The sequence below is a fragment of the Callospermophilus lateralis genome, chromosome 11, assembly GCF_048772815.1.
Source record: "Callospermophilus lateralis isolate mCalLat2 chromosome 11, mCalLat2.hap1, whole genome shotgun sequence".
NCBI classification, from domain to species: domain Eukaryota; kingdom Metazoa; phylum Chordata; class Mammalia; order Rodentia; family Sciuridae; genus Callospermophilus; species Callospermophilus lateralis.
In genome coordinates, this window is record NC_135315.1 from 49,392,790 (window position 1) to 49,419,523 (window position 26,734).

Below are 26,734 nucleotides of genomic sequence, written 5' to 3' on the forward strand. Positions count from 1 at the left end.
GCCGGCGGTCTGAGCTCCGCGATCCCGGCCCCGGCTAGGCGGGCGGGGCGGGACGCGCGCCGCGGGAGCGAGCCTGGCCGCCCGCCGGGCCTCAGAGACTGGTGCCCCGCGGCAGAGGTAGGGGGCGGTGAGAAGGGTACCTGGAGCAGGGAACCGGAATTCGAACACCTGAAGGATCATCTGCTCCCAGCCTGCTGGGGAGAGGGGTGTCTGCAAGGCTGTGACTGTGAGGACAGCTGGGACCTTGCCCATTCAGGGATCCTTGCCCTCTATCTGCGGAGCTGGGTCTACCGGGTGTCTCGTGGAGCCTGCTTCTGTCTAAACCCGCAGCCAGGACCGCATCTAGGGGGGCGCCCTGCCATCCTCGTCCCTCCCCCAGCTCTTGTCTACAGGACTGCGTCCGTAGCCCGCGCACTGTCTGCCCTGCCCCGGTTCTTAGTGGAGGCCGTGTCTATGCCGAGTGGGCCCGGACGCGTGCACCCACGTGTGGATCTCCGCGGAGCGCTCCTCCCACGGCCCTCCCGTGAGTCTTCCTTCCACAGCTGGGGGCGGGGGTGATGAATGGGACGGATGCGGCTTTAGCTGCGCAGTCTTCCCCTGATCCGAGGCGGGGAGGCGGGTGGCGGAGGTTGGCGTTGTGGTTTCTGGGACCGGGTGGGCACAGGAGTGGTGACTCCGAGGGAGCACACGTGCGCGGGAAGCCGTGTGTGGTGTTTGGAGGCGGGTATGCGTGTGTCACGTGGACACAGGAGTGTGCCTGTGTGTGAGGGGGATGCATTTCAGGATGGAGTGGCGTATGAGGACCAGTCACGCGGACATGGGCGTGCACGTCTTGAGGGTGTTGCAGGAGTGTGCAGAGAGGGTTATGTCACAGGCCACAGATCCTAGGACTGTGCCACGATGGGTTTCCCCAGGGCTGTGCATCTGTCAGGTGGACTCAGAAGTGTGGGAGAAGTATACATCTTATGTCCTTGAGGTTCTCCTGTGAAGAGGCACCTGTGTACCCCATAGCCCTGGGCTCCTTCATTCAGCACATACAGACTGAGCACTGTGTCCTAGGCCCCCACATTTTGGGAACCTTCTGCCTGCTCAGTCTCTCATCCTTAGTCCCCACAGCAGCCAGAGTCATTTTAAACCTCATCCAACTGAGTCATTCCTCTCTTCAAAACCCTTCCTTGGCTTTGGATGCCTTGTGGTGGCTGTCCACAAAGCTCCTCCCCACACCCCTAGCAAGCCCAGAGTCCCAGCCAGGGGAGGGTTTTTGGTTATGTGCTACATAAATTCCCATTCTCATCCCCTGCTAAAATCCAACTCATTGGCTGGCCAGGTGGTGCACACCTGTACTCTCAGTGGCTGAGGAGGCTGAGGCAGTAGGATTCCAAGTTCAAAGCCAGCCTCAGCAACTTAGTGAGGCCCTAAGCAATTTAGGAAGACCCAATCTCCAAAAGGCGGGAGGGGCTGGGAATGTGGCTCAGTGGATAAGTGCTTCTGGGTTCAATCCCTGGTACCAAAAAAAAAAAAAAAAAAAAAAAAAAATCCTCATTGATTAAAAAAAGAGTTTCAGCATCATCTCCTCAGGAATCCATCGCTGAGGCTAACAAGTGGACTGTGCCTTCTCTCCAGATCTAGCTCCTCATGACATCCATACTCCAGCCACATCAGCCTCCTTTCTATTCCTCAAAAAAGCAAGCATTGTCCCATCTCATGGAGTTAGCACTCATTGGTCTCTCTGCATGAAGTGCTCTTCTTGGGTGACCACATTGCTTGCTCCATTACTTCCTCCAGGTGTCTACTCAAGTCCTGCATTGTCAAGGTCTTCCCCAACTGCACTGAATCAGTAGTGTTCCCCAGTCCCTTAGGCTTGATCGCCCTTACTGCTGTAGCTTTCTTTACAGCACATGCCACATGACATAGCGCATATTAGTTACCCAGTTTCTTATTTATTATATCCTGTCCCTCCTAGAAATTAAACTATGTGCAAGCAGGGACTTTTGTCTTTTGGGTTCATTGCTTTATCTCCCTGCACCTAGCATCGTGCCTGGCATATAGCACATGTTCAATGAATAGTTATTGCATGAATGAATGACTGGATTTGCAATCCAGGAACCTGTGTTCCCAGCTGTGCCCCAGCCTGAAGCCCTAGTCTAAAGTTAGGTCTTCTGTTCCTCTGTGCCCCAGATTCCAAGTTCCTGGAAGGCCAGGTCTGAAAGAACTATGGCTGTATTTGCATGTTAGAAATCCTTCCTTTAGCAACTGGTGTGAAGGATGGAAATGGGATAGAATGGGGATGTGAGCCTGGAGGCAGGGAGACCCATGTGGCAGAAGCAGTGAAAGGACAGTTGGAAAGGAGGTCAGAAACTAGACTTTTTTTTTTTAATCTGGACTTTTTAAGGGCTTTAACTTGGTGATCTCACCCAGCCAGCAGTAGGGAGATCAAAAAGTGCTCTCAGAGGAGGCAATGTCTGAGCTGTCCTCCAGGCTGCAAAGGAGAGGGAGGTGTGTTCCTGGCAGAAGGCACAGCTTGTACAAAGGGCTGGCAGCAGAACAATCTGCAGTTTGGGAAGCTTCAAGTTGTGTGGTGCAGCTGGAGTGGAGAGTAGGTGTGAGGTAGTGGAACAAGGATAGGAATGGGGAGCAGATCCCTGTGGTTCTTGGACTTCTGGCCTGGGTCCAGTAACAACTGGAAGGATGTGGTTCCCACCTCTTCAATGGAGACAGGAGGAAGAGCAGGTTTGGGGGAAGATGCTGAGTTGATTCAGGGCCCTGTTGGAGCTGAGCTGCCCAAGAATGAGGAGGGGGAGGAGGCAGCAATATGGAAAGAGAGGCTAGAGGCACAGACCAGGAGTGGAGCATGAGGAAGGGCAGAGGGAGAAGTGAGGCCTGGAGACTGTCAGTCTCCTGGGGCGAGCCAAGGGGATACCCTAGGTTAGTTGTGATGAGACACAGGGCCCATATTGGTAATTGGGAGCTCCCCAGGGGTGGTGGGAGGGCACATCCTCACAGCAGGCATCCTCAAGCATGACTTGGCACCAGACTTCTGGGCCTCCCTTGAGGGGACTGAGTCATCCCAGGCGGGGGTGGGAACTGCGGAGGGCACCATTGCCAAGGCCATCAGACACTTGTCAGGAACATAAACAGCGCTCCAATGAGGCAGTTCACAGGTACCTTTCGTGTCTGGCCAGGGTGGCTACTACCCACTTGCAACTTTCCCTTCTGGCCAGCCCTATGCTGGGCAGAGCTGCTCATCTTTTGCCTGGACAGAAGTTAGTCCCATACCTCAGCCTGGCACAGGGGTTCAGAGTATCCTTCCAAAACTCAGAATGATGCTTGATTGGGTACTTGTGCTCACCTGAGGCCAGGCTACTTGAACCCACATGGATGACAGCAGGATCTGTCTACTCTGTTCTCTGTGCCTCTGGTGAGGGACCCAGTTGAATGGGGCACATTCTGAGGAGGTGGCCAGGTCAAGCAGGAATCTGAAACCAGGAGCTTGTATGCTTGGGAGTGGCAGATGATTAGAGGTCTGGGACACAGCCTGGGAGGAGAAGCCTAAGAGTGTGTGTAAGCCAGGCCATTCCTATGTCAGGAGGCTGATGTGGGTTGTATTTTACACATGAGGGCTCTCTTTCAATGGCTTCTAGACGCAGACACATCAGCCCCACATTGCTCAGTCCCAGACCGCTCCAGTTTATAAACCTCACTGACTTCCTTCCATGGCCCTGGTAGTAGGCAGGATGGTGGCCATATGACTGATTCACATATGAGGAAACTGAGTCTCCAGGAAGCCCAATGTCTTGTCCCAGGCAACACAGGAATTCTTGGCCATAACACTTGGCCAATGGCTGGGAGGTCCCCCTTGACCATAGAAGTCCTTGCTGGGCCTTGGTCAAAACCTGTCCAGTTTTCTGTTTACCCACATGACTGAGTTAGTTAGCTGCTGAGTCAGTTTCTACAAAAGTGTCTACTAAGGCCCCAACTTGGGAAGGCCCTTGAGAGACCCCCTGGGTGACCCCCCAGGGAGGATGGGGCTTTGCCTGGGAGACACGGACAAGCCAAGTGGGCTGCTCCAGGCGAGTGGGACAGAACCGAGTGGCAAGTCCAGACTTACCTTCTAAGCTGGGCATCCCATGGCCACAGGGGGTGCTGACCCTACCCCAGTCCTGGGGCCTGTGTACATGTAGACCTAAAGGACACTGGTACATATGAACACACTTGTATACGCACAGACCACACTGAGAGCTTTTGGTCTCCATGCATATGCACTTCTAAGGGTGGACACTCAGACACAGTGTGCGAGTGTCACAGTCCTGCTTGAATACGTTCTCATGCTCAGACACACTCATTCACTCACACAGCTTTGGACGACAAGCCCTGTCGCCTGGACACGCGGCAGGAACCTCGGGTCTCCCTGGCTGCCTCCCTTGCGACTTGCTTAGTCACCTGAATTTGATCCAGGCTGGAGGGAGGGATGGACGGAGGGTCTGACGTCAGCCCTCACAGCCACCTCCTGCTGCCGCCAGCGCATCCATCTGGGACCCAGCTTGTCCCAGGCAATCAAAACCGCTCACTTCTACTGAGTTTCCTTCTAGGCAAGCTTGTTCTGAGTCCCTAGTGGGTGTCAGCTCCTTTACACCTCATAACCACTTGGGGAGCGGGAACTTGCTGTGCTTCACTTTCCCCACCTGAGAAAAAGGGGAAAGGGAGCTAAAGGAGGGTGGCCTCTGGCAGGATAGCAACCTTAGGGAAATCATATGCAAATTTTGTGGACCAGAGCAGCCTGTCTCATCTCAGGGGCAGGGAAGCAGAGCTCCTAGCCACAGTCCTTCCACCTCGTGTGGCGTGGGGCCTGCTGGAGTTCCCTTGCTGAGGCTTTCCCCTCAGTGTAATGGGGCCTGGGCTGTAATGATCACTATGGCAACCACCCATTCAACAAAGTCTTTATCTCTAGAGCCTGCACTTTGGTGGGAAAGGCTGGGGGATGGGTAGGGGTTACCTACAGGATGGAGCCTGGCCAGGCATGGAATCTCCTCTCATCCTTGGTCTCTTCCTTCCTGCAAGCGATCTGGTTTCCAAAGCCTCTGGAGCTCCAGTCCCATCACTCCTGCCTCTCTTACCTCCTCCAGGGAGGCCTCACAACCCTCTATCATTTCTCAAGGTCCAGCCTCCACATCTTTTCCTATTGTCAGTCTGGATCTCCTTCCCTCTTCCCTTCTGCATGCCGACATCGGCTCTACCACCTCCAGGCTTCTACTCATTCAACACACTAATGTCAGGCAGAAGAGCTGGACTGTGCCCTTACCCACAGTCTCCCTCCAAGCCTTGCTGAGGAAGGTATGGTATGAGTACAGACGGGGAGACTGAGGCTTAAAATTTGCAAGGAACTTTTATCTGTGGCCCTGTAATAGGATGACAGGCAGAATTGGAACCCAGCCCAGGCTCCTCCATATCCAGAACACCCGATCAGCCCCACCTCCTTGACACCCTTATCAAAGCAAGGAGATGGGAACGTGAAGAGTGAAAGAGAAGCATGGCACTCATAAGACCCAAAGACTTAAGTTCTCAAAGTCACTGTGGGGGACAGAGGAAGTTACCAACAAACAGGAAATACAGAGGGTCAGGATTCTGCTCACTTCCTTTTCCTGAGAAGATATTGAGTCTAGCACAGGAAGGAGAGGGGTATTGGGCTGGGGTGGGGTCCGTATGCATCTTGGGGCAAAGATGAAGTCTGAGTGTGAGAGTCGGGGTTCAACCTGGGGGTAGGGTATGTAGCTTAGATCATGGCAGGAAGTAAGGGATAGGGCTGAGGCTGGAGGTTGACTGGGGCTTGAGTTGGGGCTTCTGCTTCACCTAGTTTGAGGATCCAGGGATTCTGCAGTAGGTCCAGGGTGGGTATGAGACTGGACCCAGGGAATATCTTGACTTGAGCGGATGTGGCACACATTTTTGCCACATGAACCATCTGGAAGGAAAAAATCAGGAGAAATATGGAATGACCTTTTAGAGCAATAAAATCTCACTTGACAGTTACCCAAGTGGCAGCCTCCTCCCCTGACAGACCTTGTCCTGGACTGGAGGCTCTGCTGGGGCAGGGAAGGGAATAACCAGTCTCACTGTATGGTCCTGGAGATGGGAGCGGAAGTGAGAGGCAGGAGTTCTAGGGAAGTTTTCTAGGAAGCAGGGAGAGGGACTAATGGAGGCTGGAACATCAAGGGGGCCTCTTGGAGGAGGTAGCTGGGCCTGCAGCACCAGGGAAGCCTCTGCATCACTAGAGCCCAGCCCAGCTTCCAGGGGCAGGAATGCTCTGCCATCAAGGGGTGGGACTGATGAGTCACTGGACTGCATGCTGGGTGGGGCCCAGCTGCTTTGGACTCTTTCTCAGTGCTGCTGGGCCACTGTTCTTCTACCCGTGTCTGTCTATCCTGACTCCAGAATACCAGGTTCATTGTGCTTCCCTGTGAAGCATGGCAGAAATAACTGTCTATTTGCAGGTGGGGACACTGAGGTCTAGGAGGCTGGCATGCAGCACAGCCAAATGAGGTCCTGGGATTCAGCTGTAGGAGCAGACCTGAGACTGGGCGCTGGCATCTCAGGCAAAGAGAGCAGCTAGGGCAAAGGAATAGAGGTGGGACCTTGCAGGGCTGTGGCTACAGTGGGAGAGAGTCTCGGTCTGGCCTCCTTGCCCATGGCTGGCTTGCTATCCAGAAGTGAAGCCTTCTCTACCCTCTCTCAGGTTCCCAACAAGGTGACACAGAGGATCCCCTGGACCAAGGCAATGGAAAGCGGCCCAGCCGTGTGTTGCCAGGACCCACGAACAGAGCTGGTAGAACGAGTAGCAGCCATCGACGTGACCCACTTGGAAGAGACAGATGGAGGCCCAGAGCCTGCCAGGAATGGTGTGGACCCTCCGCTTCGGGCCAGAGCTGCCTCTGTGATCCCTGGCAGTGCTTCAAGACCCCCTCAAGTGCGGCCCAGCCTCTCAGCTAGGAAGTTCTCCCTCCAGGAGCGGCCAGCAGGAAGCAGCCTGGAGGCCCATCCTGGGCCTTATGCCACAGGGCCTGCCAGCCACATCTCCCCTCGAGCCTGGCGGAGGCCCACCATCGAGTCCCACCATGTGGCCATCTCAGACACAGAGGTTGGTGAGGCAGAGCTAGGGACTGTTCATGAGCCCCTACCCTCTACCCCGTAGGCCTCCATGAAGGCCCCTTCTGCCCCATCTTGTACTACATAGTTAAATGGTCTTAGTTGGCATACCCTTAGAGTCGGAGAGCTCATTTCCTAACAGTATGGCCTCTTGTCACCCAGGGAATCTCCATCTGAGCTAAAGGCCTCCTATGAATCTTACCATCCCACCCCTAGGAAATAGGTCCCTCCCTTGTCCTCTAAGAAGTCCTCTTAGAGATTTAAAAATAGATGATGTGTACCTCCACCCCCTAAGTCATCCCCAGCTCACTGCCTCCCTCTGTCCCTAATCCTGCCTCTTAGAGTCTGCTCTGACTCAGAAGCTGCCAGCATGCTTCCAGCTTCTGGGCTCCTGCTGGCCCTGTCCTTGCCACTTTTATCTGAAAGTGAACTTGGGTACTGAGCTGATTGCAGATAGCAGAGGCTGAGCTTTTTGTGCCTGAACCAAGGCTGTCTTCTGTCCCCAAGCGCTTCTCCAATATTTCTTGTCTCTGCAATTTAGACCTTTTCAATTAGCTGCTTCTGAAAGTAGTTGCTCCTGGGTTTTTTTTTTTTTTTTCACAGTTTGGGATCTCCCAGACCCAGAGTGGAGCAGGAATTAATGCATTATCCCCTCACTCCGTAGGGAGCAGAGCATAGCCAGGGCTTCACCATCCATGTTTTTAAACGTTATCTGAGGCTTCTCACTTAGGGTGGCTATGAAACCACCAAGCTTCCCCCATTGGAACTTGAAATGTTGGTGAGACCTGGGCATTTGGGAATTAGGACCTTGAGGCAGGGCTGGTCCTGAACAGACTCCTGAAGTAGGAGTGGTCTTGTGACTGGATCAAGCTGTACCTGATGCTTGCATCTTTCCCCCCAGGACTGTGTGCAACTGAACCAGTACAAGCTACAGAGTGAGATTGGCAAGGTAGGTCTGAGGGTAGGAGAAGAGCAGCAGATACTTCAGGGTCCTCATCTTGTCACTCTTCTTTTTCTTCTGTGGGTGAGAATGGGAAACAGAGCCTGAAAGCTCTAGCTTGAATGTGAAGAAAGTTTTTAATCATCTATGGGAAATTCCCAAGGGGAGGTGGGAGATGACTTCTGATTCCTGGCTCCCCCAGGGTGCATCATGGATGACTAAGAGAGATTGAGGGAGGCATGGAACTGTGCTGGGCCCGGTGGAGCAGCTTCCACGGCACAGAAGTACCTTCCCTGTCTTTCAGAAATGTGTGCTCAAGAGCCAGCTGGTGCTGGGGATGGAGCTGGGATACAGGGGAGGGGACCAGAGCTATCAGTCTGGCCATTTCCTGTGCTGGTCCTGGGGGAGGTTGCCCTGTCCAAGTGGAGCTGACTTGTTCCTGTCTGCAGGGTGCCTATGGCGTGGTGAGGCTGGCCTACAATGAAAGTGAAGACAGACACTATGTGAGTCTGGGGATAGGAGGGAGGTGTTGGCAAGCTGGCCTAAGAGCCTGGAGAGTAGGGCAGAAGCTGGGGAGATAGAGGATCAGGCTGCCTGGTAAGGGAGTGAGCTCCTTATCCCTAAGGATGTGCAACTGGAATTAACTCCCTGACCCTCGGGGTGTGCAAACAGAGGCTGGTTTCCTCTGAGGGGAGACTTCCAGAAAGGCTTGTTGAGGGAGCAGGGGGGGAAGGCCTAGACTCAGATATAGCCACCTTTTTACCCAGTCTGACATATACCTGAGCCACATGCTCAGTGCCAGTGGCAGATGCCCAGTGTACCCTTCTCCCCCTCAGTCCACATGTAACCAGCCTCTTCTAGCTCCTAGTTGCTAAGTGACACATTTCTGTCCCTCTCTCCTCAGGCAATGAAAGTTCTTTCTAAAAAGAAGTTACTGAAACAATATGGCTTTCCACGTATGTATCTATCTGGTCTGGTCCTTGGGAGCTGCTGGCCTGGGGACAGAGGAGACCATGGTCCCCAGCTAGTTTCAGTTAGGAGTGGGGACAGTATGGTTGAAGGCCTGGGGATGGAATATGCTTGGTGGACAAGATCATGGTCTTGTGAAAGTCTTGCTTGAGGCTGGTTGCAGGGCCAGGGAGAGGCCCAGCTCCTAGAAGTAGGATTTGATTCCCTTTTCTGGTCATAGGTCGCCCTCCCCCACGAGGGTCCCAAGCTGCCCAGGGAGGGCCAGCTAAGCAGCTTCTGCCCCTGGAGCGGGTGTACCAGGAGATTGCTATCCTGAAAAAGCTGGACCATGTGAATGTAGTCAAGCTGATCGAGGTAGGAGGTGGTAGTCAACAGGGAGACCAGCATGCTCTATCTCCTGTGAGTAGCTTCTGGTGGGTGGAGGGAGGTGCTTGGTACAGACCCAGGTCCCACTAAGGGAGCAGGTATGACTGAAGTCTCCGAGGGCATGCCAGACTTGGGGTGGGGACTCCAGGGAGGCATCAGGGCCTGGCTCTGGCTAGTCAGGGATGTTCTCATTGAGGGTGAGGGATTGCCCCAGAGGCAAAAAGTGAGCCCCTCATCATCTTAGGGAAGAACGACTGGTTGCCATGTGGTGGGCCAAGATGGTGGATGGTCAGTGATGGGTGAGACCCCTCTTATCTGGCAGCTGTTCCTGCTGTATGTCTGAAGTGGCTTCAGAGCATACTAGGGGTCCTGGGGCTGGCAAGGTCAAAAAGGCCTGAGTTTTCCAGCCCATGCCTCCTCAAACCCTATCCCCATATCTGCTCCCTCTAACCAGGTCCTGGATGACCCAGCTGAGGACAATCTCTACTTGGGTGAGTGACCCAGCTCACTGCCACAACAATTCACCTTGGACTAGTCCCAGGGCACAATGGGGTTGCACATGACTCATGTGAATATACTGACCTCCTGAAGGTAGAGGGAAAACACACATTCGCAAGCCCTGGGTTCCCCAAAAATATCTCTAAGCCCCAACTCTCTGCTCCCCACTGATGGGCAAGACAGTGGATCAGATTTGGGTTCTGTACTCAGGTTAAGGCAGGAGCTGGTTATGTGGGTTCCCAGGCCCTGTCTAGTAGCTCTGTGCCTTAGTTTTCTCACCTATAAAATGGGATAATAGGGGCAGGTGTTTAGCTTAGTGGTAGACCACTTGCCTAGCATGTATGAGACTTGTGTTCAATCCCCAGCACCACACCCACAGAAAATAATAATAATTTTTCAAGGATGAGATAATGGTGGCATTTACTTCATAGAGTTGACGTCAAAAGGCGATGAGCTACTATATGCAGAACATACTAATATCTTTAATATTATTATTATTAATGTTAATGTATTAATAGCAATGTTATTATTTAAGTTCCTCATGCCTGCTTTAGGACTGGTCTTAGAGGAGTTCTCAAAAAATGGGGCATGGGCTGGGGTTGTGGCTCAGTGGTAGAGTGGTTGTGCCTTGCACACATGAGACCCTAGGTTCGATCCTCAGCATTACATTACTATGTAAAAATAAATAAATAAAAATAAAGATATTTTGTCCATCTACAACTAAAAAAAATATTTTTTTAAAAAAATGAGGCAGAGGACCAGTTCAGGAATTAGAGGTCAAGGCTTGAGTCTGCCGTCTACATCCTGCCTGTCTGCTTGGACCATTAGGAATATTTCTGCCACATCTCTGACCCTCAGTTTCTCCTTCTAAAAGGGGTTCATTTGGGGCTGGGGTTGTGGCTCAGGGGTAGAGTGCTCGCCTAGCACGTGCAAGGCACTGGGTTCCATCCTCAGCACCACATAAAAATAAATAAATAAATAAATAAATAAAAGGGTTCATTCTGTGGTCCTCACCTGGCATTAAGGATCAGATAAGGCAGTTCCACAGCAGATTCTACTCTCATCCATTTACTTCCTCTGACATCCTGAGACCATGTCCCTTGAGTACACCTGCATGCCTGCCCCACCTCCTACCCTCTGAACAGGGAGGGACTTTGGCATTGCCTGCTTTGCCAGCACCTTACATCTCACCTTCTTTTCTTTTCTTTCAGTGTTTGACCTCCTGAGAAAGGGGTGAGTTCCCCATCCCGAGCAGGCAGGTCAATTCTAATCCCTTTCCCTTTCCCTCCTTGCATCCCTCAGACCCAAGGGTTAGCCACTAGAGGAGAAATCAGAGACCTAGGCCCTGTCTTCAGGAGCTCTATTCAGAGAAGTAAATAAGAGATCAGGAGGACATTCTCAGAAGGCTGGAGGGGAGGGTCACTGAGGCTGGAATAGTAACTGGGTTTTGAACCAGGCCTCAAAAAACTGAAAAAAAGATTTGGATGGAAGAGAGGGAGAAGAAAGGAGTGATTTTCAGGCAAAAGCTTACTGGTAGGACTCACTGCAACCTGCATTTCAGATCACAAAGGGTTCTTTTAGCTTTATGACAAGCTTGGGAACTGAGCGGGTGGGACTCTATTCCCTTCCATTGATGAGAGGGAAAGCTGAGAGTCAGAGGGTAAATAGCTTGCCCAGGGTCACACAGCAAGTCACTGGTGGAGCATAGGGTTCTAACACATGTCTGCCCTGTTTGACTTCTGGGGTATTTGTAGAATAGCTGACACGGAGTGGTGGGCATGGGGCTGAGTGGACAGGCACCCTTCACTGCCAAGACCTTGAACGTAGCTGTGGCTTGTGTCTCTGTCTGGGTTCCAATTTGGGGAGGGGGTCATGGAGTGGTGTTCCTTTAAGATTCAGGAGCTTTCAAACATTTGTACATCGATTCAAACAAAAAATATATGTTTATATTGTTATCCATATCTGTAACTGAAACCAAAGTTTTACAGAACGGTAAATATCTTCATTACATGGGGTACATTCTACTTTGTTAGCGGGAAAAAAAAAAACTGTCACCGCTAAATTGATTTCATCACCCTCTATTGGATCTGGATCCAGAAAGACATTGCTTTAAATGGCATCTTTACAGTTCTTCGATTGTAGATAAGTAAGTGCTTCTAAGAAGAAATACAAGCCAATGGAAATTAAGATAAAACTGATTTAAAATTGCAACTGACAAGGGATATTTGTGTCTGTGTGTTTTTAAATTTTCATATACTGGAGGAGAAGGTCATATCTTGGTTCCTAGGGACCCTGTGCTCCCAGAGGGCCCCCTGGAGGTCGTTAGGGGCCTGAATGGCCAACCCATATTTCCCTTCCCCTGCCGCAGTTTTTACTCATCCTGATACCGGCTGAACACCCCTCCCTTCTCCTTCCCCACAGGCCGGTCATGGAAGTGCCCTGCGACAAACCCTTTCCGGAGGAGCAAGCTCGCCTCTATCTGCGGGACATCATCCTGGGCCTCGAGTACTGTGAGCGAGGGGCTGCCTGTCGCTGGAACTGGGGCTAGGGGATGCAGAAGGGTACCGAGGATAGGCTAAGCGGGACCTGAGCCATTCCTGTCCATCAGCACTGATCTGCCAATCAGCTTTAGTGGAGGCGGGGCATCGCTCTATGGGCGGGGCCGAGGCCGTTTTTCACTGAGCATGTGCAGGTCTTTAGCTGCGGCTGGTCTTCAACCCTTCTGTGTGCGCTTTGGGGTGTTCTGTCTCTATCTTTCCTCTGCTTAGCCTCTCCACGGGGGCCTCAATAGATACAAGGTGGAAGGGATACATGTCCAGCAGCTTGGGGAAGAGTGTGTCCTAGTATGGGGCTGGTGGGTGGTGGCAGGGTAGATTCAACTTGGGAGGGGCCCTGAGGTGGTGAGAACTCAGGAGGGAAGATGTTAATTTAGGCTGTTTGCCTGGAATTCATTTACTCATTTGCTCATACATTTCACTCACTTCTTTCATTTATGACTACCTGTTAAGTGCCAGCTGAGGGCACAGAGAGGACAAAGACCCAGATCTGACTCCAAGGACCTCTCAGCCCCGGAAGGGCAGGGACCTAAGCAGGCAGACAATATAGGTGATGCCTGGCAACGCCAGGCAGAGGCAGGAGGGAGTGGGTCTGTGCTGTTGAAGGATGGGGCAAGTTCAATCTGGTTAAAACATCCAGTGGACAGAGGAGGTTGGTTAGTGAACAGTAATTCGGAAGCAATGTGCAGGCCACACCAAGAGGGCTGGGAGTGCCTCCAGGAGGACTTTCCTGACTTCATTCAGACAGCATGCTGAGGCCCCCAGGGCTCTTAGCAGGGGAGGGGTGTGATGAGATTTGTGAAAGCTCTGTCTGGCAGCTGTGTGGTGGCTGGATTTGAGGGTGAGACACGGCCAGCTGGGCAGGGAGGAGGCTGTTTCTACAGCTCAAGTGACAGATGGTGAGACTTAGATTAGGTCAGTAGCAGTGGGGAGGGATGTGAAGGGGGTAGGGTATGGCTGGCATAGGGTGGCTGACTGGTCTAATGAGGGGAGGGCCCCAAACCTAGGGTTCTTGTCCAGGTTGGGGGCCAAGGGTGCTGCCTATCTCTTAAAATCTTAGCATATTCTCCCTGGGAGAACAGAGTGTGAACCTAGCTGAGATGTGACCTGCAGTGACAGGAACAGGACTGCTTTTACCCTGCTTGAACCCCCACTGCCCTCAGTCTGTGTACTTGTGGGGAAACTGAGGCACACAGAGGGGCAGTCTTTGCACATAGTCCTAGCTAGGACCTACAGGCATAAGACAAGGAGGGGACATTTTACAGTTAGTATGGTCAGTGGAGGACACAACCCTGCCTGGCCTTGGCTCCGCCCCCCTTCCTGTTCTCAGCCTTTCTCACCAATTGAGGGGCTGTTGTCTGCCATCCGTGTTCTCCTAAAAGCAAGCTGATCTCATCTGTTTCTTGGTGAAAGCCTGGTCAGGACCCTGCTGATCGCAGGGAAGTAGGATGGTTAGTGCCAGGGCTGGCAGATAGATGAACAGAGGCACTGGGAGGGCTGAAGACTTGCCATGTGATTCTGACCTCAAGAAAAGAGAGTCCAGCCAGGCACAGTGGTGCATGCCTGTAATCCTAGCAGCTTAGGAGGCTGAGGCAGGAGTACTGAGAGTTCAAAGCCAGCCTCAGCAATTTAGTGAGGCACTAAGCAACTCAGTGAGACCCTGTCTCCAAATAAAATACAAAAAAAAAAAAAAAAGGATTGGGAATCTGGCTCAATGGTTAAATACCTAATACCAAAAAAAAAAAAAAAAAAAAAGAAAGAAAGAAAGAAAGAAAAGAAAAGAGAGTCAAGGCTGCCCTGAGAGCACTCTGGGGTCAGAGAGGCTTAGGCTTGATCCTCAGTAAATAGAGCAAATACAGCAATATAGGTAATGAGATGCTGTCACATGGGGGATACATTTTGAACTTGAGCTCACAGGGATAGCTGATGTGAGGTCTGAGAGAAGGGAGTTAAAGATGGTCCCAAGATTTTTGGCAACAATAATATGGCTTTAATGGAATGGGAAACACAGGAAAGGGATTGGGGTTTTATGTTTTGTTTGGTGTTGGTGGTAGTGTGGTTTGCAGGGAGAAATCAAGTTCTGAATTAGTGCAATATATTGACATACATAATAAGCTATCATGTCTGTTGGATAAAGAGCTTGGAATTGAGGGCAAGGCTAGTGTTTGAGATAAAACTTTTTTTTTTTTTTTTTTTTTTTTTTTTTTTAGAAAGAGGGAGAGAGAGAGAGAGAATTTTAATATTTATTTTTTACTATTTGGCGGACACAACATCTTTGTCTGTATGTGGTGCTGAGGATCGAACCTGGGCCGCACGCATGCCAGGCGAGCGCGCTACCGCTTGAGCCACATCCCTAGCCCCTGAGATAAAACTTTGAGACCACTTTCCGTGGTCAAATATCCAGATCCCTGAGCTTCTGTGCTCTCATGGATGTGGACCGGATTTTTGTGTGCCAGCACACAGTAGGCTATTGGTTTGGTGCCAGCACACAGTAGGCTATTGATTTGGTGGTTATTGGAGTACGGCACTCCCTCCCTCTGCCCCCAACCTTCTCCTCTTCCTGTCCCTTCCTCTTTCTTCCCTCCTTATCTTCCCTCCTTATCTTCCCCCTTTTCCAACATCCTGGGCACTCTTGGTCCAATTGAAGGACTTACTGAGGAGGGAGGCCACAAGTTGATGTGGTGGGGTGGGGTCAGAACCTCTTCTTTCCCTCTGGTCATCTCAAATTGAGCCACCCATCCCTTCCTAGCAGGGATGCACAGGAGGCAGGGCAGGCTGCCCACCTTCTAGGCCATTTCTGATTCTGGCTTCATCCTTCATCTGGCTTCATTCTGGCTTCACCCTCATCTGAGCCATATTCATCCTGATAATCCCAAGGCCTGGGGTGCCTTTCCTCTGTGAAACTTCATCATTCCAGATCCTATGAGCTGAAACCGTATATCTATAGGACATTACAGTCCCCCAAATCCAACCCTTAATCCTAGGAGTAGGGACATCTTTGACAGGGCTGGGTTGGGGATGGAATTGGGGAAGGGTTTGCATGGGCTTTGGGTTTGTAGACAGTACTCAGTGGGAGGGGTACAGACAGCCTATGGAGAAGTTCCCGTACCCAGTTTCCTCTGACCTCCTCTCTTCAGCAATAGGTACCTTATTGGTCATGGAAAGAGCACTGGACTTGGAGTCCAAAGGTTCCTAAGAATCCTGTCCTGGCTCTGCTGCTAATATCCTGGGCTGAGCCTGAGCATCTTCACCTGCATAGTAAAGTGGATGGTCCTCACATGACAAGAGTGTGGGGTTCCACACTGGGATATGCCAGTTGGCCTCCCTGGCTGGGCAGGGTTGGTGAGGCTTCCTGGGCAGGGGTCTCCCAGACAAGCACTCGGCTGCTTCTCTTTGCAGTGCACTACCAGAAGATCGTCCACAGGGATATCAAGCCATCCAACCTGCTCCTGGGAGATGACGGGCATGTGAAGATTGCCGACTTTGGTGTCAGCAACCAGTTTGAGGGGAACGACGCTCAACTGTCCAGCACGGCGGGGACCCCAGCATTCATGGCCCCTGAAGCCATTTCTGATTCTGGCCAGAGTTTCAGTGGGAAGGTGATTCCCAGGGTCTGGGCCAGGTGGCGATTCAGGTAGAGGAGCAGAACAGCTTGCAGCAGAGCTTGAGGGTGCCAGGGTTCTTGCATCTACAGAGTGACATCCTTGTCTCTTCCTTAGATCCTGACATGTCCCCCAACCTTGACTTCCTCTCATTTTCCAGTAGAATGGTTCCATACCTCCCTTGCAGATATTTACTGCCACTTGCTCTGTGCTGGGTTCTGGGATGGGCTGTGGAACAGGCAGAGTCAAAATAGCCCTGCTTTCCAACTTCTGCATGTTGAAAAGGTCAGAAGAACTCAAAAACAGGGGGAAGGTGGAGGCCATGTCAAATCTTGGCATTGCAGGGACTGAACTGGCCCTCAAAGAACAGGGGGATTTGAGCAAGAGGTGGAGCCCAGAGAATGTACCAGAGGTCTGAGAGGCATGGGGGTAGGGGCAGGTTTTAGAGTACCTTGTCATTTGGGCCACCTGAGAGAAGTGGTAAGAAAGCTTTCTGAGGGGTTGCTGCAGCCATTGTGTCCCCCTGGGCACTGCCCTACTGCACCTGCCAAAGAGGGGAGGGCTGAGAAAGTTTGGACATGGGTGGAGGCCTCCTGGGCCTCAGAGGTCAGGAATGTAGCATTCCTTTTTTTTTTTTTTTTCTTTTTACTTGTGGAGGAACAAGATATAGCTCAGTGGTAGCATGTGTGATATCCTAGATCTGCTCAAAAGAACCCCAAACAGCTGGGCATGGTAGTGCATGCCTGTAATCCCAGCAGCTTGGGAGGCTGAGGCAGAAGGATCTTGAGTTCAAAGCTAGCCTCAGCAATTTAGTGAGGCCCTGAGCAACTTAGTGAGACCCTGTCTCAAAATAAAAAAGGGCTGGGGATGTGGCTCAGTGGTTGAGCACCAGTACAAAATCGAAACAAAACAAAACAAAACAAAACAAAAAAACCCAAAAAAACAACTGAGCCAAAGCCTTTTATTCTGATATAATTTTAAATTTATAGAAAGTTTGGACACTGGTGGGGGATATTTTTAGTGGATATTTCCTAAGAGCAAGAACATTTTCTTACAGATCCTCAATGTAATTATCAAAATCAGGAAATTTACCACTGATAAGACTTATATAATTTGTAATATAAATTTCAATTATTATAGTTTATGTTTTGTCAGTTTTCTCCATGTTGACCTTTGGAACTGTTTCTGGTCCCAGATACAATCTAGGGTCATTTGCCTCACTCACTTGTCTTGTTTGTTTCACATCCTCTGGTCTGGAAGTCTTTGCTGGCTCCCTGGCTTTTCCTTGTCATTCCTGACCTTGACTTTTGTATGTGTGTATATGAGGCTAGGGATTGAACCGAGGGCTTTGCACATGCTAGGCAACTGCTCTGTCACTGAGCTACATCCCCAGCTTTCTGACCTTGGCATTTTTGAAGAGAACAAATCTGTTGTTTTGTAAAATTGTAAAATGTTTTGGTTTGCATTTGTCTCATGTTCCCTGAATGGATTCCAGTGAGTCATATGTGGCAGGGATATGGAGGTAGAGATTTGAGAGCCACTGCTATAAGAGGGAAGGTGGAGTCTGAAGAGGGAAATGAAGAGAGAGCACACAGGAAGATCCAGGGCAGGGGAAGCCCAGTGAGTGCTTGGGAGGAGTGGTAGCAGTGCACAGGGTGGACAGGGCTTTGCTTTGGCAGGGGGTGCATCTGGTGTCAGGAAGGGAGGTGGATGATGGCTTCTCCACTGGATTAGCAGGATATAGAATGACCCCTTGAAGCCAAAGGTAGGTTTTTTTTTTTTGGTACTAGAGATTGAAGCCGGGGGCACTCAACCACTGAGCCACATCTGTAGTCCTTTCTGGTATTTTACTTAGAGACAGTGTCTCACTGAGTTGCTTAGTGCTTCACCGTTGCTGAGGCTGAGTTTGAACTTGTGACCCTCCTGAGCCACTGGGATTACAGGCGTGTGCCACTGTGCCCGGCACCAGAGCTGGTTTAATGAGTATAAATTCAACACAGACTGTTATTTCTGGATGCATCTATGTCATAGGGGCTGCAAATGTGATCTGATCCTATGGATGAAAGAAGCTGTGCACCTGCTGAATTAGAAATACATCTGGTTTGGGCCTGTCCCAAAGAAACTTGGAACATCTGAGTAGCAGCAGCTCTGCTCTGGTCTCCCCTGTGTCCCCGTGCTCAGTACAGGACCCAGCATGGAATAAGCATTTGCAGTGTCTGTTCAGTGATTACATGGTGGTGGGAGGAGAGTGCCCACAGGCCCTTTCTATAGCCCAGTGGAGTTGGGTGTGCGGTGGGCAGTGGTACCTATTGGGGTGCTGATGTGAGCATGTTTCTTTCTAGGCCTTGGACGTGTGGGCCACTGGGGTCACACTGTACTGCTTTGTGTATGGGAAGGTGAGTGCTGGGGAGGTTGGCACTGTGGGCTGGGTCTAGGGAGCCAAACTTAGGAACAGATACTGTCCTTCTTTTGTGTCCTTAAGTTTTGATTTTTTAAAAAATATTTATTTATTTATGTATCTTTTAGTTTTAGGTGGATACATTAGTTTGTTTTTATGTGGTGCTGAGGATGGAACCCAGTGCCTCATGCATGCTAGGCGAGCTCTCTACCCCGAGCCACCACCCCAGCTCCTTAAGTTTTGATTTTGAAAGAGCCCACCTGGCTCAGAGAAGGCTGAAGGAGAAGAGATTTTTTTCTGTTTTCCTCTCTTCCCCTTGGGAGGGATCATCGTGAAGGATCCTGGACAGCAGATGTCTGAGGGAGATGTCAGTGGTGCTGTTTCCTCCTTTCTAGCCAGAGTGCTCCCTGTCCCTCTGTCCCTTGATGCCAGTCATTCATTTACCCATGCATTCACTCAATCGTTTATTCATCCAGTAAATTGCCCGTCACTTCTGTTCTGGATCATACTGGGCCTTGAGGATACCCACCACTCACATGACTTAGATCCCTGCCCACAAGTGCTTCTACTCAGGGGAGCACTGAGGGGCAGAAGCGAATCTCAGTGAACACGTTTCCAGACACCAGGTCCTGGGAGTGGAGATGTTGCTGCAGGTGGTAGTGACCCAGCAGGTACACCCAGCCTTATAGCTCCCTCAGTGACTTGGTTGTTCAGTCTCATTTGTTGAGCATTTGCTGTGTGCCAGGCCCTACGCAAGTTAGATGGCATCCTTCCCATGCTAGGGGCTGGTCCCTGGCATGGCTCAAGGCCCTGTGCCTGCATCCTGTGTCTGCCTCTCCCCCACACAGTGCCCGTTCATCGACGATTACATCCTGGCCCTGCACAGGAAGATCAAGAATGAGGCCGTGGTGTTTCCCGAGGAGTGAGTTGTCTACCCAGGGGACCATAGGGTCCCACTCACTCCTGAGAAGGGGTGTCTGAGCTTTAGCAGAGCTTTTTGCCGTTTGAGGGCCCCAACCCAGCCTGCAGATCTGGAGGTGGGGGTGCTATTCCCTGGGAGGGGCCCTGAGCAGATGGAGGGGTGGGACCATGGAACTGACAGTGTCTGAGACATCAGGGTCAAATGGCATTGTGTAGAGGGACCATCCAGGCCCAGAGTTGGGCATGGATGACCCCCAGTCATACATTCACACCACTCCTTCACTATATGTCAGTGGTACCAACCCCACACATGGGTCCCTGGACCCATGGGGAAATCCCACATGGGATGGGCATTGGTGGTGTTCAAGATGCTTCCCAGTTCCCAGATGGAAAAGTGGAGGCACCTGAGGAGAGTTACTAGTAGGGGTGGGGCTTGAAGCTATTCTTTCCTCTCTACTCCTCTCAGACAGTTCTCCTGGGATCAAAGACCCCAGGGGCACTCAACCACTGAGCCACAGGAGGTCTTTGATTCCAGGAGAACTGTCTGAGAGGCCTCCCTGCTCGTCCCTAGGGCTTCTGGTTAAGGCTTATCTGCTGTGGCAGTGGCCTGAGTTCTTGATGCCTCAATTTTTAGGGTCCTTCTATCATCTGCTCAATTGACTGAGGTGGTACAGAAACTAAAATAGGAAATATCCATAACTTCCAACTCTCTGGCACCCATTTCCTGTATGGTCCCCAACCCCTGTTGTGTCCACCTCTTACCTATCTTTGGGTCCCCATTGTACCTGCACACAACAGATCTGACCATATCTCCTGCTTAAAGTTTGCCCAAGTCTTCCCAAAGCCTGCAGGACAGAGGCCATGACCTGGCCATGGTGTTCAAGGGCCTCTAGTTTCTAGGTGCTCATTGGCTGCCGTATCACTCTTTCCCCCTGAGCACTAGCCAACTGGATTCAGTGTTTCCTCTTTATTCTTTTAATTTCCTGGCTCTTCACCTCTCCCCGCTATATCCCCTACCAGGAATATTCTGTAGTCTAGGAATTTTTAAAGAGATTAAGCATCTAAGACAGCAGAAGGAACCCATCCTAATCCCAAGAGTGGGTTCTTCCTCCCCAGTATTGGAAGGATGGGCTCACCAAGAACATCACTAGCAAAGAAGCCTGGAATTTAGGCCGAGACAGTCGGTCCAGGCTGTCTTGAGGCTGAGAATGCCATGCCCCTCCCCTAGTCTCCCATCCATGTCCTCACTTCTCAGTGGTGACATACCCACCTCCTGACCGCCCTGGGCCTCAGTTTCCCCCCTCTGTCAAATGAGAGAGGATCTTCCCTGGCCACCCAGCAGGTAGAGGAAGGATAAGATGGCGAGTGGGAGTGAAGACCCTGGTGTCCCTAAAGTAGCTCTTTTCGGACTATCCTCATTGTCTTTGCCAGCCAGAGGGTGTATGTAGTCCCCCGGGAGCTCTGTTTGTGGTCTCCGCTCCAGAGGAAGACTGCTTCACTTTCTGTTCAGGAAAGGAGATCCACATACTTGTTCTGAAACTCTCCCTTCTGGCCTGGTACCTTGGGGGGCCCTCCTGCTCTTCCCATCTGTGGGTTGGGTGTGTTTTTGATCCCAGGGCAGGGAGGCAGAGGAGAGCAGGAAGTGGTCCTCATCAACAGTCTCTCACCCTCATCTCCTTCCTTCCACCGCTTTAGGCCAGAGGTCAGCGAGGAGCTCAAGGACCTAATTCTGAAGATGCTAGATAAGAATCCTGAGTCAAGAATTGGGGTGCCAGACATCAAGGTGGGGGAACAAGAGGTCTTTGGGCTGGGCTGGGTTATAGAAAACAAGTCTCGATTTTCCTTTTTGGAGAGATCCAGGCCAGGATGTAGGTATATTGGGTTTGAGTTTCAGGATTTGTGGGCTTTGGATCCCTTGTAGGACATTACTGTGGGATGCCTAGAATCATTTGCTGATCCGGTGTCTGTCTGCCTGTGGTCCTAACCTTTCCCTCCCTTCTGGCCTCCCCAGTTGCACCCCTGGGTGACCAAGAACGGGAAAGAACCCCTTCCCTCAGAGGAGGAGCACTGCAGTATGGTGGAGGTGACTGAGGAGGAGGTGAAAAACTCAGTGAAGCTCATCCCTAGCTGGACCACAGTGGTAAGAGGGTGAGGGGCTGAAGGCTTCCTTGTCCTGTTAGAGCCTGAAGAGGGCGTGTCTGTTGCCTGAGGCTTATTCTGTGCTTGGCTTTGGGCGAGGGGGGGGGGGGGGGACGGACAGAGGGCTGCCTGGTCAGCCAGCCACAATGCGGGGCCACAGAGGTCACTTTTCTGCTGGGGGGCCCATGCAGAAAGAGGTCCTTTTATTCAGGCAGGGAGATAAGGAGGCTTGGTGAGGAGAGTGAATGACAAAGAAATACGCAGGCCTTGATGATAGATGAATTCACTGTGACTGGAGGAGGCCTTTCCTTCATTCCAAACGTTCCTCAAGTTGCCCCGGCATGTCTGGGCACCCGGGGGGCTATGTTCCTCACACTGACCTTTGCTCCCCAGATTCTGGTTAAGTCTATGCTGAGGAAACGATCCTTTGGGAACCCCTTTGAGCCCCAAGCACGCAGAGAAGAGCGCTCCATGTCTGCTCCGGGAAACTTACTGATGTAAGTACTGGTGGGCTGAGGCCTTTGGGATGCTCCTTAAGGTGGCATGGGTGGAAATAAGGCACATCTCCCCACTTGCACTGTAGTAAGACTGTGCAGGTATCACAGAACCTAGGGACACAGCCAGGTTTCAGAATAGGCCCCATATGCACCTCAGTTCTCCAAACTATTGGGCCAGTCTTACTGCAGTCTGGGCCCAGTATCCCTCGTTTACACTGCCAGGAATGATATCTCCCTTGGTCCCTCCATGGGGCATGAAGACCCTTCCCTGTGATGGAAGCTTGATGTTATCAAATGCTTTGCCACTTGGGTGCACCTCAGCCCTTGGCATTCTAGAGGTTTGCAGACAATCCTTTGTCCATTTTCCCTTTGTAGAGACTGGGCTATCCATAGAGGGACGGGCACTTCTGCCCACTTTCCCTGGCCCAGGGTGGGTGTTAGCTACTTTCCTGAGTGGCCTGTGCCACCTGCAGCTGGAGCTTTGTGAGTGCTTACCTAGCTGGTCAGTGTGGGCAGGCCAGCTGACAGGGCCAGGAGAGAGGAACTACCATTTGCTGAGGGCTCCCTAGTATGAACTATACTTATGGGTTCACCATCTCCTAGGAGAGGCCAGAAAAAGTTTCCCAAACCTCTGTGACTTTGTCCTCAGTTTTTCCACTGTAATCAAAGTCAGCTTGGGATGCCACTAGGGCCTGCTGGAGTTTGTGCCTAGATCAGCAGAGAACACCAGGAAGGATCCTGGGCTAGAATGCGGTTCTGGATGTTGGCCACTTCCTCTGGTCTGTGATAGGGGCTGTGGGGCTGACAGGTGCCTTCTGACCTGCTTTGGGCTGAAGGCGAGCTCTCCAGAGAGTGAGTGTGGGGTGTTGTCCAGGTGCCCTGGCTTTCAAGAAGGAGCACTTTGACTTGTGTCCTTCCAAAGATGTGCCCACAAAATGAGGGGAGGAGCCTGAGAGACGCCTGAAATCCAAGCTGTGGTTTTCTCATCTTTTCAATGAGGCTGTTGGTTTATGGGAGGGGTTTCTGTTCTTATTAGGTCTCAGGGCCCAGATGCTGGCACTGAGCTTAGAGTAGGCGGAATTGTATGGAACTTAACATTCTACACAGAGCCACTTTTGAGAGTGGAAGAAGAGGCGTAGTTATGCCAGGACAACAGGGGGACTTAGCACTACACCCCGCACACCTGGCATTTGGTCACTCCAGTTCAGTGCTTGTGGCCTAGTGCCCCCTAGTGGTGGGACAAGCCCACCACAGGTTCAGAGCCCACCTGGCACCTAGGACACATTTGTGCCCTGCAAACTGATTTGCAAAGACTGGGCTCAGTACTTTCCAACCATAAAATTCTACAATTCTGTGACCTCAGTTTAATGTTTTCTGTAGAACCCAAGGATGTTCTACCACTGAACTATATCCTCATCCCTCTTTTATTTTTGAGATAGGATCTTGCTGAGTTCTGAGGCTAGCCTTGAACTTTTGATCCTCCTGCTTCAGCCTCTCAAGTTGCTGAGATTACAGGCATATACCACCATGCCTGGCCCAAGTTCAGTTTTTTTTAGTACCTGGGATTGAACTCAGGGGCACTCGACCACTGAGCCACATCCTCAGCCCTATTTTGTGTTTTATTTAGAGACATGGTCTCACTGAGTTGCTTGTGCCTTGATTTTTTTTTTTTAATATTTATTTTTTAGTTTTCGGAAGTCACAACATCTTTGTTTGTATGTGGTGCTGAGGATCGAACCCGGGCCGCATGCATGACAGGCGAGCATGCTACTGCTTGAGCCACATCCCCAGCCCTTGTGCCTTGATTTTGCCGAGGCTGGCTTTGAACTTGTGATCCTCCTGCCTCAGCCTTCTGAGCTGCTGGGATTACAGGCATGCACCACTTTGCCTGGCTGGTTCAAGTTTAATTTATTTTTTAATATTTATTTTTTAATTGTAGTTAGACACAATACTTTTATTTTATTTATTTATTTATTTTATTTTTTAAAGAGAGTGAGAGAGGCAGAGAGAGAGAGAGAGAGAGAGAGAGAGAGAGAATTTTAATATTTATTTTATTTATTTTTATGTGGTGCTAAGGTTCAAACCCAGGGCCTCTTACATGCTAGGCAAGTGCTCTACTGCTGAGCTACAACCCTAGCCCTCAAGTTTAATTTTGAAAGCAGATTTCATGTTATCAAGTCCTAGCATTTGTTCTTGATAGTATGTGGGATAATTGTTGAAACTTTAGAGTAGAGTTAAATGAGATTGGTCCTTTCACTGGTTATTTTTTAAGAAGAGGTACTGGAGTGGGGGAAATCAGATATAGGAATTCACTGAATATGTAACAGAATCCCAAGACTGATAAGTACTCTGCCCTGTGAAGAAGGCAAAACACACACACACACACACACAAATGAAAGCCCTTCTACCCAGGTCTGCTGGGGGCCTATGAAGGTCAATGTGGAAGGCCCTTGACCTAGGTGATATTCCAAGGATGCAGGAAAATCAACTAGTCAGATATGAGAGACTGCAGAGGCCAGACTGAGAAGTTTAGATTGTATCTAAGACAATGGGAGCCATTGTCTTAGATACAATCTAAGTGTGCTGAGAGTAAGGAGACCAGGAGAGTGACTGCCAGGACAAGGAGATCCCAGGCGAGCCTGAGTTTGGGGAAGTGGGTGAGGGGGATTGAGAGATTGTGGGATACAAATGCTCGTGTGTGTGTGTGTGTGTGTGTGTGTGTGTGTGTGTGTGTGAGAGAGAGAGAGAGAGAGAGTGTTCCTGTGTACATGTTCTGACTCCTGAGGTCCCTCTGGCCCTGGTGTCCCCTAAACAGGAAAGAAGGGTGTGGTGAAGGGGGCAAAAGCCCGGAGCTCCCTGGTGTTCAAGAAGATGAGGCTGCATCCTGAGTTCCTGCATGTGCCCAGGGCCACCAGGCAGCACGCTCATCCCGCGCCTCCAGAGGCCCACCGCCCTTATGCGACAGCCGCCCCTGCAGGCAGGGGGCTGGGGACTGTGGCCCCTCTCCCGGTCCCCCTCCCCCGTCGTGCTGCATGACCTCCGCGCGTGCACGTCCAGGGACAGGATTGGAATGTGTATCATCTGGGGTTTGGGGGAGTAGGGGTCCCATGGTGCCTTCCTTCTCGCCCTGGCTCTTCCTGGCCTAACTCATCCTGTGAGGAAGCCAGGGGTCCATGGAATCTCAGAAACCCTACCTGGCTGGTTGGCAAGGCCCAGGGCACAGGACAGAAGACCAAGATGGCAGGTGGAGGCCTGGCTTACTGCAGCTCAGGGACCTCCCACTAGGGGCTGGGCAGGCCTGGCTCAGCTGCCACATCACATGGAGGGATGCGCCCCCACCACCTCGGGTGGGGGTGCTAGAGATTCTGTCTACTCCAAATGCTGGTTTGGAGGCTCTGACTGCTTCATGTATGCCTAGGCCCCACTGGGGAGAGGCAGGTATTGGAGAATTCAAGATTCTCTTTTTTTTTTTTGTTACCTTTTATTTTTTATTTTAATTTGGGGGCCAGGGGAGTGGCGAAGTCAATGGGGAGTATCTTGGGTATGTCCCAGCATATCCACCATTATTTGGCAGCCAAGCAGCCTGGACTGACCTTCCTGGATTGTTTTGTACTCAGCACATCTGGAAAATGGACTGAATTGAGTCAAGCTCAGAGCAAAGGCCTGAACCAGGAATAGCACAGCTTGTCTGCCCACCTCATCCCCGCCCCCCACCATGATTCCCCAGAGCCAAGGCTGCAGGAGAGACACCAGGAATGTCACTGGCCAAGGGCCGTGGACTAGCACATGCAGAAATAACTGGAATTCAATCTGATCCCACACTGGCTCATCCAGAACATTCCTACCATGAAGGATAAACCATCTGAATTGGAGGCCTTGCTAGGTGAGGGACCCCATAGGGGTGTGCACCGTGGCAGGCAGCCCCTGTGCCAACTGCCTCACTCCCAGGACAGTCACTGGGGTGTGCTGTGGACATGCTGTGCTGGAGTAGGCTTCATCTTCTCTCTGGGATCTGATACTGGCTGGCCAGCTTGATGTTTACTGACCAAATGCTCAGAGAGATAGGCTCCTAAAGGGAAATAATGCAGGACTCAGATTCTGCCCCTGAAAACATGGGCCACGCAAGGAGTTTCAGCCACCTGCATGGGTTTCCTATTGCAAAAGGGCTCATTTGGAGAAGGAGAGGGAGGCTGGGCAGAAGGAGGGCCTGCACCCTGCTGCATCTCTGTGCCTGTGGTGTACGTTGCGCCTCCACGCACATGCATGTGCGTGCCCATCTGCTGCACACAGCACATACACGTCTTGCACCAATACATGCATCTGTAATATAGTTTCTATGTCTATTTAAGGCTAGGAGCTGAATGCAGCCCATTGTCAATGGGCCCACATTTCTCCCTAGTTCCTCTGCATTAAGGCAGTCAGTGTGACCTGGGGCTTAAAAAATAATCCAGTACTATCTTTAAGAACACTTTTATAGAGTTAATGGAGGCAAGTTGAAAATCAATCACTGATCAACAGGTTTTCAAAAAAATTGGGGGGGTCTGTGCTGGCACCTGGAGGGCCAGGGCTTCAGGAAGCTTCATGGGTTGGACCTACCTGTGAAAAAGCTCAGAGGGGGCCCTTCATTGCCCCAGCAGAGTGTGGAGGGAATGTCACCTGTTACTGAGGGTTTGGGTTGACATCATTGTTTTCAAATGTAGCACAAATGA

General features: G+C 51.2%; 1 protein-coding gene across 2 annotated transcripts; it reads left to right on the top strand.

Moving 5' to 3' along the window:
- Positions 1 to 26,734, top strand: Camkk1 (calcium/calmodulin dependent protein kinase kinase 1). Of its 2 annotated transcripts, none has more exons than XM_077110481.1 (16): positions 1 to 523; positions 6,731 to 7,132; positions 8,042 to 8,089; positions 8,530 to 8,583; positions 8,985 to 9,036; positions 9,270 to 9,403; positions 9,870 to 9,906; positions 11,125 to 11,146; positions 12,335 to 12,423; positions 15,868 to 16,067; positions 18,413 to 18,466; positions 19,317 to 19,390; positions 21,085 to 21,172; positions 21,401 to 21,529; positions 21,922 to 22,025; positions 24,841 to 26,734. In XM_077110481.1, the coding sequence occupies exons 2-16, from the start codon at positions 6,773 to 6,775 to the stop codon at positions 24,911 to 24,913; spliced, it is 1,518 nt and encodes a 505-aa protein (XP_076966596.1). In that variant the 5' UTR covers positions 1 to 523; positions 6,731 to 6,772; the 3' UTR covers positions 24,914 to 26,734. The 2 variants fall into 2 exon arrangements, with proteins under 2 accessions (XP_076966596.1, XP_076966597.1); XM_077110482.1 differs by lacking the exon at positions 1 to 523 and adding an exon at positions 6,568 to 6,622.